The following is a 17,534-nucleotide window of genomic DNA, read 5'->3' as shown; positions in this document are numbered from 1 at the left end:
TCGATTCAAAAGATTTTCGATTCGATTCGATGCAACTCGATTCGAAGCAATACGGTATTTTTCTATTCATAATTGTCAATTGAGTGGATTAACAATAATTAAAATTTATCACATTTGTGTAATACAAATTTTTGTTGATGTGGTATTAGGCCTATTCATACTTACATATGAATTTTAGGTGAAAAAATATTTATTTTCAATCATATGTATTAGAATAACTGCTGGAAATACCAGTGAGCTGCTTTACTTGCCTATTTCATAATTTTTACTTGGAATTGGCTCAACTGCAAGAAAGAAGAAAATATTTTTTTTATCAAGACATTCATTCTCATTTTAATAACTGTTTAAATAACTAAATAGGTACCGGTAGCTAAATTACAACAAATTTGAATGGAACTTAATATAAAAAGACCATTAAGAAATAAATTTACATATCACAAGTTTAGGGCCTGTGGACCGGCTTCAGGACTGCAAGCAAGAAGAAAATAAAAATAATATGTTTCCACCATGCAACATGTATCATTCATTCCCTGCCTCCTAACCTCCTTAGTATAATAACCTCACACTTACATTATTTGTTACATCATCATAAATAAAGAATTATTATTGGCATCAGTAGGCCTACAGCTTTACATAGGCATTATTTTTATAGGGCCTAAAATAGTAATAGGCTAGAAGCAACATGTCAAGTGGAGAACTCATTGAAGAAAAGATATTGTATAAACTAATTTCCTATAAAACTCAAAAACAGTAAATAACATACAAACATTGTTTATGGTATAATTAATAAGGACTAAAAAATGCATATCATGTCATACAGTAGTATAGACCTACCGGTACTGCAAGAGATTAAAATCCTAAAACAACTGATTTTGATAGCTAATGAATGAAAAGAATTAAAAATCCATAAAATGAAGCTAAACAATATCACAACTAATTAGGTACCCGAAAAGTAACTCTTAAATAATATATAGAAGATTAAAATAACATTAAATCAAGAGACAAGAAAGTTAAATGCTATCTTCTAGTGCCCTTGGCAACACAGGTCAATGTTTTTAAACTACCCTCAATGTTTTTGGAACAGCAGGAAAACAAAAACAATGAATCAGTCTCACCAGCCAGGCCCGGGCAACGATGTGTGCATTCAAGGTCATAGACCCTCCCCCTCCCCTCTTACACCACCCGGTTGCTACCCAGTTGCTTCAATTGCTGACAAAATGCAAGTGATGAAACAAGGAAGTAGAGACAAAGAAATATATTTCTTTATTCAAAAACACAAAACTGTTAGAGATTATTTTCAAAGAAATTAATTCAATGTAATTTGTGAATTGTAAATATTGTATTGGATCTTAGAAATATATTTTTTTAACCCTATTTAACCAAGATACAGATCTGTTCACTATATCAGATATTTCTTTTGTTTATAATTTATTATGTAAAATACTAAAATATATTTTTAATTAGGTATTGAATGAACAATAAATGATTATACTAGTATGTCTGGATAAATAGTCTTTCTATTCTTTTGACTTTGTTTTCTTTGCACTGTTAGTGTTGCGTCACGGCTTTTGTCTTGTTACTCTTATCAGTAGACGACTAGACCTGGCTCTGGCTAGTGGCAGTGCGGCAATTGCTCTGTTGTGTCTTTATTCTTAAAGGTCGTGAGCCAACTTAATTTTTAATTCTCATTTGAACATTTTAATTCCTCTGTAATAGATATAATAATATAAGAGTGTTTCTTTGGAAATAAATTATTCTTTTTTTTCTTTTGCCCCAACAAAAATTCGGGGACGGGGACCGACAGACACCTAACAAAAATACCAAATGTATCAGTCTATAACATTGATCTTACTAGTTAAGTGTTAAGTAACAATTTTTCAGACTTATTTTTAAAATGATTTTGGAGTAACCTACCTTGTTTTGGCTAGGTTCACAGTAGTAAAATATTTCACACACTGCTTACATCAAGACAAAAAACAAAACCTCTAATCATTTGCAATGTCAAAACAAACAAAAAATATAAAACAATTAAAGCTATATTTAATGCAAAGAATGTATTAAATAAGAACGCCTTCGTAAAGGAAACGCAACAGCAACGCGCTCCTGTATTGCGGGTATTGCATTGACTTTCTGCAGGCGTTTTTCGTATATGGATACTGACTCCCTCGTGAATCGAATCGTTTTTTGACCACCACTGAATCGAATCGCGATTCGATGCATCGAATCGAATCGAATCGAAATTTCGATGCATTTTCGATGCATCGCACACCCCTACTACAAATAAAGAATATTTTGATTTGATTTGAACTACAAACATTTACTTGTCTTCTACTGTTACAAACACATAGTAAAGCACATGTGAATTCTACCATGAAATAAGAGAGAAACTTAGTCAACATCGGTACCTCACCATGCACAAGATGAAACACATTGAAAGGAGCCTTAAAATTTTACAGGATTAAAAAGTCTACTTTCATTATCAAAAGTCAACAACTATACTTTTATGTAAAAAAAACCATTGTCATTTATAATCGTAATGGAATAATCGTAAATGGAGTATACTATTTTTTAATTTACCTAGTAACATCTCCGGTGACAGGGTAAGGAGCTATGCCACCTCTGGGGTCTAATTTTTGTCCTCTGAAACTGTTGGGGAAATAGTTGGGCGAGCCATTCTGGTTGTCACCGTACCGCATCGTCCCGTCTCTGTGGTTATTTACAATAGACACCCTGTAAGGACAGTTGACTGGAAGCTGTAGGAAGTTCGTCCCTAGGCGATACCGATGAGTGTCAGGATATGAGAATAATCTGGCCTGTGACAATGAAACAAACATCACTGATGAGAAGAAAATAATAAGAAGAAGGAATGGATACACAATTAACTCATCTAAGAAAAGAGTTCCAAAGAAAGTTTACAGCACAATAAATTTGACATTTCAAAGTATAATGACAGTAATTTTTTTTCCTTTTGAAGAAGCTACTTGGCAAAATATCAAGTTTATTGTGTTGTGAACTTTCTTTGAGCTTTATACCACCTGGAACTCTTTTCTTAGGTAAGTTAGATGTATATTCATTCCTTCTTCCTTTAATTGCAATCCTAAGCCAAGTGCTTTTCCTAAAAAAAAATCTAACTAATGAAAATGATGAGTAATACAGAATGAATGATGAATCTGTATTGATTTAACCGTTAGTTAAAAAATGGTGAGATGATATTTCTTCCTGCTAAACAACACCAAGGAATGAAATAAAAACCTTAAATGTGTTTTTAATACAGAATGTTACAAAAACTGAGGGGGTCTAGTTCAAATCTTAGGATTCACAATTCAATACAAGGATTCAATAAAAACATATGTCATCATCATTTAACAGCTCTATATAATACACATGTTTTAGTGCACTACCAATTTGATTATTTTATTTGTTTCAAAATGGCGGATTTTTTGTGGGAATTAATGAATGAATGAGTTGTTTCTTTATTCCAACAAAGTATTTACAAAATCGTACAACACTATTTAAATTGTGTACTTTGTTGAATACCTTATTTTTTTATTTATTTTTTTTTTAAAGTTCACAGATATCTCTATCCTGGTTAAAATTCTACACTCGTTATGAGCTAAGCTTTATTCTAATGCAGTAGACATCCTCTTATCTGAACACCTTTTAACCGGACTACACTTGGCACAAGTGGCATCTCTTTAACCGGACAATATATATAAACACATCAGTTTAACTGAACTGGATGGGTAGGAAGTATACAGTACTGAAACTACTTTTCTCTTGGGAAAGATTTGAGTCCAGTGATCACGTGCCCAAATACAATGATCTCCTAAATTTAAATAAAATATCTGGGTTGTTTTAGGAGCGATTCCTGAGTTTTAGAGGACAGTTTAACCCTTTGGAGACCGAACCTATAGTTTATGACATGGTGCCTAGGACCGGGGTACTTTTAACAGTTTCTGCAATCTTGTAGAAAAAATGCTATAACTTTTGAACAGCAGCCCTCTTTCAATTTTATGCATGCTGTTTTAATTTTTTTTTTTTATAATAGTTTGTCTTTTTAGCAAAAAATACAAACTCCTCATAAATCAGAAGTTAGTCTCCTAAGGGTTAACTGGAAAACCGTTATCCCGACTGGCCTTGGTCCTGAGGAGTCCGGATAAGAGGGAGTCTACTGTATGCAACATTACAATATTGTCACAAAAAAAAAAATTAAAAACAAGTTTTTCTTGAAATAGCAACATATCCAAAACTTTCACAAAGAACGTTTCAAAAGTGTCAAATTTCAAATTCCATATAATTTTAAAGGTATTTACGATCAAAAGCAACTTTCAAATTCAAACTTGATCTGTATCTTTTTTTATTTCCAATTCCCATTAAAATTATGTTTTCCTTATTAAATGGTTGTTAATTGTTTGCATTACCATTCATATCCTATCAGGCCTTGTGACACATAATGTTAAACAATTAAAATAAGTTTTATACAAAGTCATTCTTTTAAAACTGTATGGTACTGAGAAACGCCTTTATATAAAGGCAGTTTTGTTTATTCCTAAACTCCTTAACAACTTCAACAGTGGTAAAATAACCCTTGACTCCCACTTCTAACGATGCACTTAGTTTTGTTTATCAACAGAACTCTAAGATATGCTTGCCTTTGTCCCTTTAAATTGCTTACCTGGAGCATTTTGTCAGGACTGGGCTCAATGCCTGGGATCAGATGGGAAGGACTATACGCTGCTTGTTCTACATCTGCAAAGTAGTTCCCAGGATTGCGGTCCAACACTACTTTACCTACTTCCATCAGAGGGTAGTCTGCCTGAGGCCATACCTAGCAAAACACAGAAAGATAAACCCCCACAGCAAAGGTATACAGCAGTAAAGATATACCATAGTAAAGATATACCACCTCAGAAAAAAATACCACAACAGCAAAGATATACCCAGAAGATGGGGTTGCAGTTTTCAAGATACGTTGAGAAACATAGGTTATCGCTTGTAAGTACTGACACTCACAGAATTAGCATGAAGAACACTCATAAATACCATGATAGCCAAACACCATAACAAGTTCATTGAGTTCTTAAAGATGTATTTTGTTTTTAAGAAATTCACTCTACAAATTTAATTGTTGTTCCTAAGTTCCTAATGCTATATGTAGTGTTTGGTTAACTCCATCAAGGACTCTGCAAAATTAATTGCTGTGTTTTTGTTGTTGAAACTGGGAATAAATAATATACATTTCTGGAAAACTTAAACCCATGAGCATTGAGCATATTATTTGCATGATTTAAAAATACCTCGATTACATTACTATTACCTACCTTAGTCAAGTCAAAAGGGTTCCAAGGAAATTTTTCAGCCTCCTCATAGGTCATGATCTGCACAGCAAATGTCCAGGAAGGGAACTCTCCTCGACCAATGGCATTGTAGAGATCCCTGATGGCATAGTCTGCATCCATGCCTGCAATTTGGGTTGCCTGGCTGTTGGTCAAATTTCGGATTCCTTGATTGCTCTACAAAGTTGAAATTTTAGTTTTTATTTGTGTGTGCTTTTAGAGAATTTTGTTTGATTCATACTTCAAATTAGATTTGGATTTTTTCTGTTTGACCAATTATATCTGACATGAGTAAAATTAACAAAATGTTTGACAGGAGGGATTTGTAAGAATAATATAGATGTAATTCTCAAAGTCAGATAAAAGAATTTGTCAAGATATGGAGGGGTAAACCGTAAAAATACCCCTGCCATAGCAAACTTGCAGACTAAGCAAATTTCCATTTCCCTGATTATATTTTTACTCAAATATTTTCTTTAACATTACAGATTTATTCCCCATTTAAATAACATTTAATTTCATGAGTAGCCTACTTAGGTTTGCTGCTATGGGGAAGGAAAAAGCGTTTTTGATCAAATGTTAATAGTACAGGATGAGACAAATAAATTTGTCAAATTTGATCAAAATATAACCATAAATAAGCAAACCACAACACATTTCTTTTTATCTAGTCTATAAGAATAACATGGGAATTTTAAATGTACAGTTTTTTTAGCAAATTTCCCATATAGGGAATAAGCTATTTATTTTTGCCTTAACCTCCAATCTTACAACAATGCTTCAGTATACAAAATTGTTTATGGCATCCTTCATGTCCACACTAAATTTCATCAAAATCAGACCTCAGACAGACACTTCATCATCGTTTTGACCTCTGTGGGCATAAAAATAAAAAAATAAATTGGTCCCGGGTCTAGTTCTTACTATGAGACCAACAGTAATAGCTACTTCCCTATTGGGAAATTCACTAATAAAAAAGCATACTAAGTTTGGAACTATTTTTCTGGCTAAAAATAAATAGCTGTATATATTAGTGGTTATAGTGCTTGCCTAAAAATGAAAGGTTTTCTATTTTTATTGAGAACAGTCAGAAATTTGTAGATGGTTCAAAACTGGACCCAGCTGTTGATCATTATTCTTTCAATAAATGGTTCTGGCTTATGACAGCTGGTCTTTGTCAGTAACTAAGGTACCTAAGGCATCTCCCTCCATTATACACTCCACACATTTTCAGGGTTTAAATGCACATAGTGGTGTGGATCTAACTGGTTCCCATCAAAGAATATACTTTTCACTTACCTTCAAATGGAACTTGCAGTAGACAGGATGGCCTGCAGCATTGACCAATTTGAATGTGTGAGACCCGTAACCGTTCATGAACCTGTATCCGTCAGGTATTCCACGATCGGAAAACGTAAACATAACTTGGTGAGTCGTCTGAGGTTGTAGAGTGATAAAATCCCAGAACATGTTAGCATCCTAAAACATCAGAAAACATAAATTAATACTCACTCACATGGAATGTGTCATCATATCTCTATATTGACTCCTATAGAGTGTTACAAGAATATTATCATATGTTATGATCTAAATTTTTATTGTTTTTGTATTTTGATTTATAAACCTGAGTTGTTGTAACATGTTTCAGTAAGGACTATTACAATGCAAAGTAAATGTTTTATTTCTTTCTTAACAACATAGCACAGTCAAATTTAATAATCAATTTATTTTTTTGACAATGTATAAAAAGTGATTTGACAACTGGAAATATGGAGTTTAATAAGCCAGCAAGTTTAAATGACAGTGGAGATCTAGCAAATATTTAATGAAACTGAGAAAAAGTCAACTAAAGTACAAGTTGCAAGACTTAAAAACCTACTGGGGTATGATGGATTTAACTCTATAAAAGTCTGTCAGATGGATCAAACAAAGAAACAGTCAACTCAATTTTTGATGATCTGAAGAAACATTGTAAATTTCAACAAAAATGAAAATGGGTATATACAAGTTGCTCTCTAAAAAACACCATCCAGAAGAGACTTTTGGGAATTGTTATGCAGATTTAATAAAACCATGGGCATTTGAAGATCAAGAAGAAAAGCACAACAAAGACTCTTAAGAGAAGATGCAAGTCTGGAAAAAGTTGCTAACATCTTCAAATCAGTCGAGATTGCAGAAAGGAACATGCGATTGCTGTGCAGAAATTACAAGTAGGCCTACAAGGGTGACGTTGATGCAGTAAGACCTTAGCTGGTAAGTTCAAAGAAAGTATAGTTTTTTAACTCCTGAACTGAAAAATAAAAATTGTTTTAGATAAGGTAAACATCATTCTGGGTTCGCCCAGCTTCATAAAGTAAATTATGTAACACCTGTTCTTAACCGAATAATTTATCTAAGGTAAGAACTCTCTTCAGGCTAGTGAGATTATCTGAGGAAAATATTGGTACTTAGGGTGGTTTGGCTGACAGAACTAGTAATGAGAGTCTTTACATTGTAAACTCTCTTGGTAAAACCAATGTCTGGTGGAAGGAACATATTGTAAACGGACGAAAAATGAAATTTAAGCTTGATAGTGGCATTAATTGATGTAAATATTCTTTTCATTTACTACCGCAATATGGTGTTTCATACAAGCCCCTTCAGAAATGTAATATACAGCTGGTAGCTTACAATGGATTCAAGATAATACCTATGTGTTACCAGCGAACACATAACAAAATAGAAGCGCTACTCGGAGCGCAGGAGCGTGGCAGTCTGACTAGCCGACGAAACGGACAAAGATGGCGGCGCTAGCCTAGTCCCGCCGTGTGCAACGTGCTGGTCGTCTGCTATGCTTCGAGTCAGTGTTGTTTACATAGGCTTTGTTTGAATGTAAAAATACTTTTGTATAAAAATTACTTAGGTTTTTCTGGAAGTACATGGTCGTATTAGTATATTGTTGGAAATATCTTAAAGTAAATCGATTGTTTTTACTGTAGTAAATCGATTTTTTTTATCGCCGGAGAAATTTTTGTTTACAAATATATATCTGTTTAAAAAGCATCTTTGTTCGCATTATAAATCTGTCATATTGGTGTTATTTCTTGTTTCATGACAAACACGATGGCATTTTGAACGACATTTTTAGCGTCTTATTAACGATGTTAGCATACGTTTAAAAAATAAACATCAGCATAAAAACTATTGTGAGTAAAAATTTTAAAATGCATGGAACTGTTAACAATAAACCTACCAATAAGCCATAACAATTTCAGAAAGATTGGCTGAGTGGTTTGTTTACAATTAAATTTTAAACTTCAGTGTTAGTGCAGAGTTTCTTAAAAATCGGTACTTTTTAGGATCTTTCAACTATATAAATTTTACTGGTAAACGGAAATTTTTTTAATTGTTACCACGTAAAATGTATTTAAAACAGCTATATTTAATTTTTGTCTCAACAAAATCGGATAATTCATCTCAAGAGATATTTAGGCTCAAACTCGAGTGCACATATTTATTTCCCCGACAGTAGTCCCGGCGTGTGCAGCGCGCTAGTCGTCTGCTATGCTTGATGAGAATAGTGTAGATATAAAGTTAATGATATTAGTGTAAAGGAAAACAATGTAATTGAGGACTAGACGAACAAAGTACTTGGACAATGTGTAGGTGTAAATTTGTTTCCAAATAGTAAACATTTCTCAGGGTATGAAAAAATATGGACAAAAATCATTTTTGTTTAGTACCTAATTAAAATTATTGCTCAAAAATATTCCAATGTTAGAGTTCGATACTACTGTAAAATAAGTAGCAAAAGTCTTCACAAAAATAAAATCAGGCAACATCTCAATAAAACTGTATTTTCCTGAGACAATAAATTGAGTGCAATTTTACAAATATATTTGGGAAGTTTAATTTAACTTACATTATTATTATCTTTAGTTTATCTTGGATGATACTGAAAGCTAATTAGTCCTTAAAAAGCTGTGCTAAACGGTTGAAAATTCTCCATAGACAATATATTTGAAAATTTCTTTAATGTATACAATATTACAGTACAACAGTATAAATAAAACATTAAAACACTGCACGCTAAATTTATAGACGACGGCCCGGCAGGGCAGCGGGCGTGACGCGGATCAGCGGCAATGGACCCCTTTTGTACCTGATATTTTTAGAAAACCACGCACGATAAAAATTTTTGGTGAATCGGATAGTTAAATTTGGTTATTTATCCACAACTTTCCCGCTGACGAAATTACTCTGACCAAAAAATAAAAAATTTCCTCGCAATACAACTTTTTCATGTCTGAATGTGAAAAATTAAACTACATAAGTAATACAAATATTTATAAATCAATTACTATCATAGCTAATAATTTTATATTAACACCATCGTTTTCCTCAGTATCAGATCTACAAGTGTGCAAAATTTCAGAATTTTTGGTCAACTATTAATGTTGTTTATGATCGTGTATTTGTCACGGGGTTTTTAATGCGAACTGTGCTCGCGGGTCTTGGATTCAGGCTGTATGACGGACCAAGATGGCGGATTTGGCCACACTTTCAGTGCATTTGGTTAAACGCCGTGTCCTCTCTATTATTATTATTATTATGTGCTCGCTGTGTGTTACCTTACATAACAGATTTAAATTTATTAAAAATATCACTTGCAAAGTTCCTAGTTGTAAAAAATCAGTCACCTGTCCCAATATTGAGATTGAAATCTTGTGTAGAATTAATTTGATTTAAAAACTAGTAGACTCTTTAGACAGCCAAAGTAACTCAAGTTCTAATGTTGAGCTGGAAAAATAAGTAAGAAGTAATTTCATTCCTACATGAAGGCTGGCTGGACGTAAAACTAATCCCTGGTGATTTAAAACACCTGTAAGAAATTATTTAGAACAAGTAAGTAAGTAATGGTATGTTATATTTTGGAGTTTTGGAACAAACCCTCAGATGACGTACTGAATCGTTAGCATGAAACCCATCTTGGTAGTTCAAAGATAAATTCATTGGTTGATCAAAATCAATCTTGTTTCCAAAAAGCGTAAAACATAAACAGTGTAAGTTTATGTTTATGTTTCAGTGAAACAAAACCTTTTACTGACTGTTACACAAAATAAAATGAATAGGCTAACTAAAAACTTAAATAATGACAACAAATTATATGTTTCACACAAAGCAATGTTCAAGTAAAATATTTGGGAAATAAGCTTACATGGGCTGGAATCCTGTGCATAGGCTCAGTCGCTATCAATGACTTACTTAATGTATGTGTTGAAAGTAGAAATGTTACTAGTGAAACTTGAAAAATGTAAAGTAACTTGTATAAAGTAACAAATCCGAAGCTTAATGAATGAATTGAGGCGGGTTGAGGGAATGAAACAAAACTGAGGGTATGGACATAAATGTAGTTTAGTAGTAAAGTTGTTAAGTAATACAGTGGAAAACAAGTACGGTCTAGTCCACCTGTACTCTGCTTTGATAAGGTGTTGTGATTCTTCTACACCCCACTCCATCAAGCAGCCAGTAGTGCATTTCTTGTAAATTGTAATCGAAGGAGAATGAAACAATTGATAAGAATCACAACGGGAGATAATGTTATGGTATAAAACTTCCAAAATGTAGGAGGAATTGATCTTTGAGTAAAACTTTAGTGAATGAGAGGCAGTTATTCAAACATTCTGAGCATATCGGGTATTATAAGAATGTGATGTATGGTTAAAAATATAATCAAATGTCTTGAAAACCTGTATCAAAAGAAATTTGATGGATAATTGTCTTTCAGTGAGTAAGGAAACTTCAAGGAACAATGAATTTGTGGGTAGCAAATAGGTTTGTTGAAACAAAATTTGACAAACAACTTCTAAAAGACAGAGAGAGGTTCTAAAATAGTGGAAAAAGATCAGTTTTACTATTTTAGCAAGGTATAAACTCGGTTGTTTGCAGTATGGTACTATCATGTGTTGTATGTCAAAAGATCAAAAGTCGCTAAAAAATGGCAGTTTTCAATAATAACATCAAGTCCTTACCATCTGAAATCAATTGGTTTAGCTGAAAAGGCAGTGGGGATACTCAAAGCTATGCAAGAGAAAACAAAAAGTATTTGTAGTTAATATTTGTTAAACCATCAAAATGATCCAAGCTTGGGTTACTCCACTTCTCAACTCTTTAACAGTCACTTTATTGGAACTACACTTTGTATTGATAATCAGGACTTCAAACCAAGAACTGTCCTGAAAAACAACTTCTACAAAAGATGTATCATGACTGTAATGTTTTACACAACAACGAAAACTTTCATGTTCGTCAAAATGTATTAGTGTAAAATGTCAGTAACAAGAAATGGGAAAGGGCCATGATCTCACCTCTTAAAACATAACGATGGCAGTGTTGAAAGAAGAAACACATTTCTGAGGTGTTGCCTTCCGGATAAAGGGCTTAATTTTAATTTTTCAAAAACAGGAGACAAATCCATATTATCAGACATATTACACTCTGAAGCTGCCATAACAACTATAAAAGATGAGAATGCAAGGGTATTGGCACGTGCAAGTATTGTAAATAAGGCTAGACATGTAGTTAACAATCGGCACAATACCTCCAGACATGTCAACCACAGGTCACTGAGACAGGTAGCGGCAGGCATTAGAGATAAGATCACTGACAACGTCGCCGTGGTCTGCAAAGCCGATAAAGGCAGCTCAATAATAATTTTTCCAAAACTTGACTATAAGAAGTGACCGAAAACCTTCCACCACAAACAACATAACATCTCATTCTCAAAATCAGAAATTAGCCGCTTACCATAGTTTTGTCAATAGATTATTATCAATTCCATTGTCCGAAGAAGATTACAAGGAAGAGGTAAACACGCTAAAATACATTGCAGTGTCCAATGGGTACAATAGTATTATTATTGAAAAACTGGTTAAGAAACACAAAGATAAATATATCCACACCAACAAGAGAACAAACAAACCAATATATATATCTACAGAGTTTGGCACGTACTTTAACAGCACATTGAAGAAAGAAATGTCAAAGAACAATGTTGTAGTATCATTCAGTACTAACAATAGACTCTCATCTGCATTAGGAAGCAATATGAATAAATCTACTACTGATCAATCGGAAGGATCTGGTATTTACAAAACTGGTATTTAGTTGTATGGCCATACAGTATTTTTCGTTAAAAATGTGTGTTCGTGTTCGTTTTTGTTATTTGTTCATCTCGTTATGTGTTTTTAAAGACTTTATGACGACCTCCTAGGAGCGAAAACCACGTCTACTACTGATCAATCGGAAGGATCTGGTATTTACAAACTTAATTGTGACAGCTGCTCTAGTTTTTATATTGGACAAACCGCCCGCTCATTCAAAACTAGATATAAGGAACACCTACCAAAACCATCCATCCATAAACCCAATTCTGCATTTGCTGATCATCTGATAAGTAATAACCACAATGTCTCATCTGTTGACAAATCCATCAATATATTACATTTTTATAGAAAAAGAGGTAGTTTCCTGGATACAATCGAAGAATATGAGATATTCAAGGCTGGCAAGAAACATCCCCAACACATCCTCATTGAAAAAACATTGTTTGAGTCAAACATTATTTACGAAGCAGCCTCATTCATACAAATTGATCAGAAGACAATGGCACTGATAACAACAAAGGATAGGAGGGGAGGGGAAGGACACGGCGATGGTCAGTCTAGCTAGACCTATACCCTGAACCCGCAGCCGCGCCGTGAGTTGTATGGCCATACAGTATTATTCGTTAAAAATGTGTGTTCGTGTTCGTTTTTGTTTGTCTCGTTATGTGTTTTTAAAGACTTATTGATGACCTCCTAGGAGAAAAAACCACGTCTAGGCATGACAATGACATCATAAGTGTTGAAACCGGTAGCCATTAAGTCCACCAAGGATTACGTTGGCAACAAGGTATTTAACCTCTAGATTAGTAGAAGAAACACAATACATCTCTGAAAGAATGACCCTAAAGAAAACATATATGACAGCATCTCTTTCAGAAGGTAGAGGAAACCTGAAATACTACAGAAGCATTGTATCATCCACAACCAACGCATCTTCAAAATCCATCGTCTCATCCCCATATAAAGCATCTTCAGACTCCTTCAAGAATAGTTTCACAAAGTAAATCCGGGAGATCATTCAGAACCTTACAGAAGTTGAACTTATGAGTTTAAAAGGGGGAGATGGTACAGGAATATTGTCATATGTTGATTCATTAATTAACTATAACATATGATCTAAATCGTTGTTTTTGTTTACAGATTTATAAATATTAGTTTTTGTTATGACATGTTTCAGAAAAGACTATTTAAAGACTAACAGTAAATGGCTTATTTCTTACTTAAACAACATAAGGAGACAGTTATGTGTTTGACGTTTTTTAAGTTGCACCTAATGATTTACATCAATGCCAAGTCATCTGTTGTGGCACTTTCACACCATTGGAGCTGGTAAGATTGGATCTTAGAAATTTGGGACCATCAAACTCTTGCCAGTAAATACAGTAAATATGAAGAGATCATACAGAGAATAAGTTGTTTTAAAGAAAAGTTTAAGAGTAGTGTTATCGCTACATATTACTGAACTGTCATCTCATTGGTACTGAAAATCTAGCGACCACAGAATTAAAATAGATCATGCATGTCAAACGTAGGAGTTAGGCCAGTCGCAAAGTCTCACACCCATCCAGCATGGCGGCCGCAGTGATGAGTCACCCTAGAACGGCGCAGTCGCCAGGTACAGTTTGGCCAAAACTTCTGTGCGTGCGGACGGTTCGCTACTATAGTTGATTAGATACAACTTCCGTATCGGAGAGGTGTGGAGGGGTAGCGAGCAGTGGGGAGACTGCCGTTGCGATGTTGCCGCGTTGTTAGTCGCAGTGAGCGGGAACTGCAACTTCCTCAATCCTCACAGACACAGAATATGCACGCCAGCGCCAGCTTACAACAACACACGCAGCGTTACACTGAGTGCTGTGCTGTAATTTCGTGTTATCTGTTGATAGTTAGAGAACATCTGCTGATAGGGAAGTGTTGTAAACAGAACAGCTTAGAAGTACAGAAACATTTGTTCCAAAATAAATTATTCCCTATGTTTGGAACGCTCTTTGATATATTTACTGACTTCTGGTGGGAAACGACATTTCTGTTGTAAACCCAAAATATACTGTGAAATACAAATGTGATGACTATTCCAACATCAAAAAGTTTTTTTTCTAGCTTAGGGGACTTCTAAACTCTCGCGGACAGTATACTGTACTCGAAGTAGTCACTGTCATAACACTGGAGGAACTGCACATGTGCGTGCGGGCGTGGAGATGCAGTGCGATATGGCAACAGCGCCTGTTGCTCTGGAAACCGCGTCAGGCTCTCCTTGCTCTTATTGGTCAGGTAGTCAACCTGGCAGTTCTCCCTCTTACTCGAACGTCAGATCGCCCCACCACGCCGATACGGAAGTTGTATCTATTCAAGTATAGCCAAATTAAAACATACGGCACCGGTTATTGGTAGTGCTAGGGGTGGAAGTGAGTGAGTAGCAAGACACAAAATTAATGTTTTCACAAAAGTACCCCCACCTTCCCCCTTAACTAGTCCAAACGAGATCTGGTCGAGCGCACAGAAACTTTGGCCGAACTTCACTAGCAGTGGGTGGATTACCCTACCTCTGTCAGTCACCCTCACAGTGGTTATTAGAAAGAGCTACCACACTTGATTTGATGATTTGCTATTTTTGTTTTTTATATATCAATATGCCTGTAAGTTGTGTGGCATAAGTGTTTTGTAATTTGTAAGAAATTCCATTACACAGACAGAAAATCATTCCTATGCCTGCTCGACGTTTCTAAAACAGGCGGACGTGGCTTCAAATCCCGCAATGTAAGGGCTTAAGGCATAGCCAGTCTATTTTAATTCTGTGGTCTCTGTGAAAATCTTATAGACATGTAGAATCCTCCTAAACACTGGTGCTCAATTTGCAAGGGGAACGCAGCAGAACAGAGTTCCGGTAACTCTCTTTCGGAAGGATAAAAATATTGGCTTAAATAGGTACAAATCAAATTAAATAGGTTACAGTTCCTGCGCCTCTTTTTTACAAATCGAGCACTGCTAAACACTATTGACTTTTAAATTATTAAAACGCCATCTTATACACCAAAAAATGATCAAAACATAATATCTTTAATGTTGACTTTTACAATTCTTAATCAATCATCTCTACTTTTTGACTATGCATAGATATGCACAATCATTTTCAAACAAGACAAGATCCTTTGTAAACTATGCTACCATTATATTCATATTATTATTTACCATATTGGTTCAGGTACTTGTTTGCTTACCTTCAGATGTGTTTGAGGGTTTCTTTTTTGTGTATGGATAAAACTGGGAAAAAGAAGAGGGTCCCTCATGAAGAAGATTGGTGTATTGTTACCAACTAAATCCCAGTTGCCTTCTTCCGTGTAAAATTTTACTGCAAAGCCTCGAGGATCTCTGAAAAGCAAAATTGTAAAAAAGTGAACAGCAAATCATTTCCTAGGTTGTCAATGAAACCCGGTTGTTATTGTTATCAAACAATATTTTTAAAGTGATTTTTTACTAAAGTCAGAGAACATATACTCTGTCTGAGTTATGATTTTTTTATCATATGTTATACAAATGTTAAGACATGCGGAAGAGAGCAAAATGATCATCAACTAAGGGATCAGAACCAAGAGATTAAAGAATTTAAATTTCAAAAAGTTACTAATTTCCAATACTTGGGAGTCATCCTCACAAGTAATGAAGACGTAGAAATACAAAATAGATTAAATTTAACGCAAATTTTTTTTTCAGCTTTCCACAAATTATTGAGCTCAAAAATACTATTCCACATCCAACTCAGAATATAAGACCATCGTCAGACCAGTTCTCCTGCATGGATCAGAAAATTGGATTTTAAGTAAAAAACTGAAAAGTTATAATGTAGTATTTGAAAACAAAATATCGAGAAAAGTGTACAGGCCGACTTTTTAAGATGGACAATGGAGATTAAAGCATAATTTGGAACTGAGAGAATTATTTAGAGATCCAGATATTGTCGCTGAGGTACAGAGTAGAAGGATGAGATTGTCAGGACTGTTTTCTTAAGAAAGAAGACAACTCTTTGCCAAAGAAAGTACTGGAGAACAACCCAGAAGGAAGAAGACCCCTTGGTAGAAATGGTGGGACCAAGTAGAAAAGGACATAAGAAAACTGGGAAGAAGGAAGGAGGATGCAAGATGCAGAGATGTATGGAGGCAAAATACAATTTAGGGTACCAGTGGCCACAGTAGTAAGAAAGTATATTACATACAAATATGTAAAAGTCTAAGTGGTAAAAATGTGTACACCGTGGTTTAAGATTTTCTGCTGTAGTTTTATTTTTTATAAGAAATTTACAAAAACTAAAAATGTCTATATAAGTTCAATTATGACTTAAGCGATCGCATAACTCAACCGTACATATTCACAGGCACAACAGTTGCGTGTGGGATGTTGCCTGCTTAGAGCTCAGACTATGGTTTACGTTAGGGGAAATACTTTTTTAATTTCTCTTGAAAAACTAGAGCAGAAAATCCAAAATCATGGTGTTCTAAGAATGAGATAATAGTGGATTTACGGTAAATCTACAGAGGAAATTTACTGGAGACAAGAATAAAAAATTCAACCAACCATTATTTTACTCAATTAAATAATCCATCTCGAGATAAGACACATTTTAGTAATGAAACCATATAATCCCTTATTTTGAGGAAGGCTAGGAGAAAAAGACCAAAATTGATTTTAGGGGACTTTTGAGAAAATGTCCATCTAGTTGGGTACGGTACTAAAAAGTGGTGTATATTCTTTCTTGTTACTGGTTTTTTCTGACGACTATATTTTTGTCTTCATTGACTCTTCGTAGATTGCAGCGCTTCTACATGCGAGGATGACACAGTACATTCATTGTCTCTTCCCTCACATCACAGATTACTTTTGTCTTTCTTTACCCGATCTCAGAGTCTACTCTGCGTTGGCGCTGTTATTTCTTCTATGTGTGTTCTATGTGTATGTGTTAATGTATCTTATAACTTTTGGTGTATGGTACTGTAGTTTAAGAGGTGAAGAGAGTCACTCCTGACAGGGACCAGTGGAGAATACTAGTTGAAGCCTTGTGTTC

At 34.6% G+C, this 17,534-nt stretch overlaps 1 protein-coding gene across 1 annotated transcript in view; it reads right to left on the bottom strand.

Annotated features, from left to right (window-relative positions):
* Positions 1 to 17,534, bottom strand: part of LOC128997783 (catalase-like) — a 78,793-nt gene that overhangs the window by 47,930 nt on the left and 13,329 nt on the right. The window contains exons 4-8 of the mRNA XM_054423471.1: positions 15,697 to 15,847; positions 6,636 to 6,815; positions 5,322 to 5,513; positions 4,676 to 4,828; positions 2,578 to 2,813 (exon numbers count right to left, since the gene is read on the bottom strand). Of these exons, the coding sequence (XP_054279446.1) occupies positions 2,578 to 2,813; positions 4,676 to 4,828; positions 5,322 to 5,513; positions 6,636 to 6,815; positions 15,697 to 15,847 (912 nt within the window). The remainder of the gene's footprint in view (positions 1 to 2,577; positions 2,814 to 4,675; positions 4,829 to 5,321; positions 5,514 to 6,635; positions 6,816 to 15,696; positions 15,848 to 17,534) is intronic.

Source organism: Macrosteles quadrilineatus, unplaced genomic scaffold (assembly GCF_028750875.1).
Source record: "Macrosteles quadrilineatus isolate MER2022 unplaced genomic scaffold, UCM_ALF_1.0 Scaffold_7__1_contigs__length_78375512, whole genome shotgun sequence".
NCBI lineage: Eukaryota > Metazoa > Arthropoda > Insecta > Hemiptera > Cicadellidae > Macrosteles > Macrosteles quadrilineatus.
Note: the sequence above shows the minus strand (reverse complement) of the source record. Positions and strands in the feature narration are given on the sequence as shown.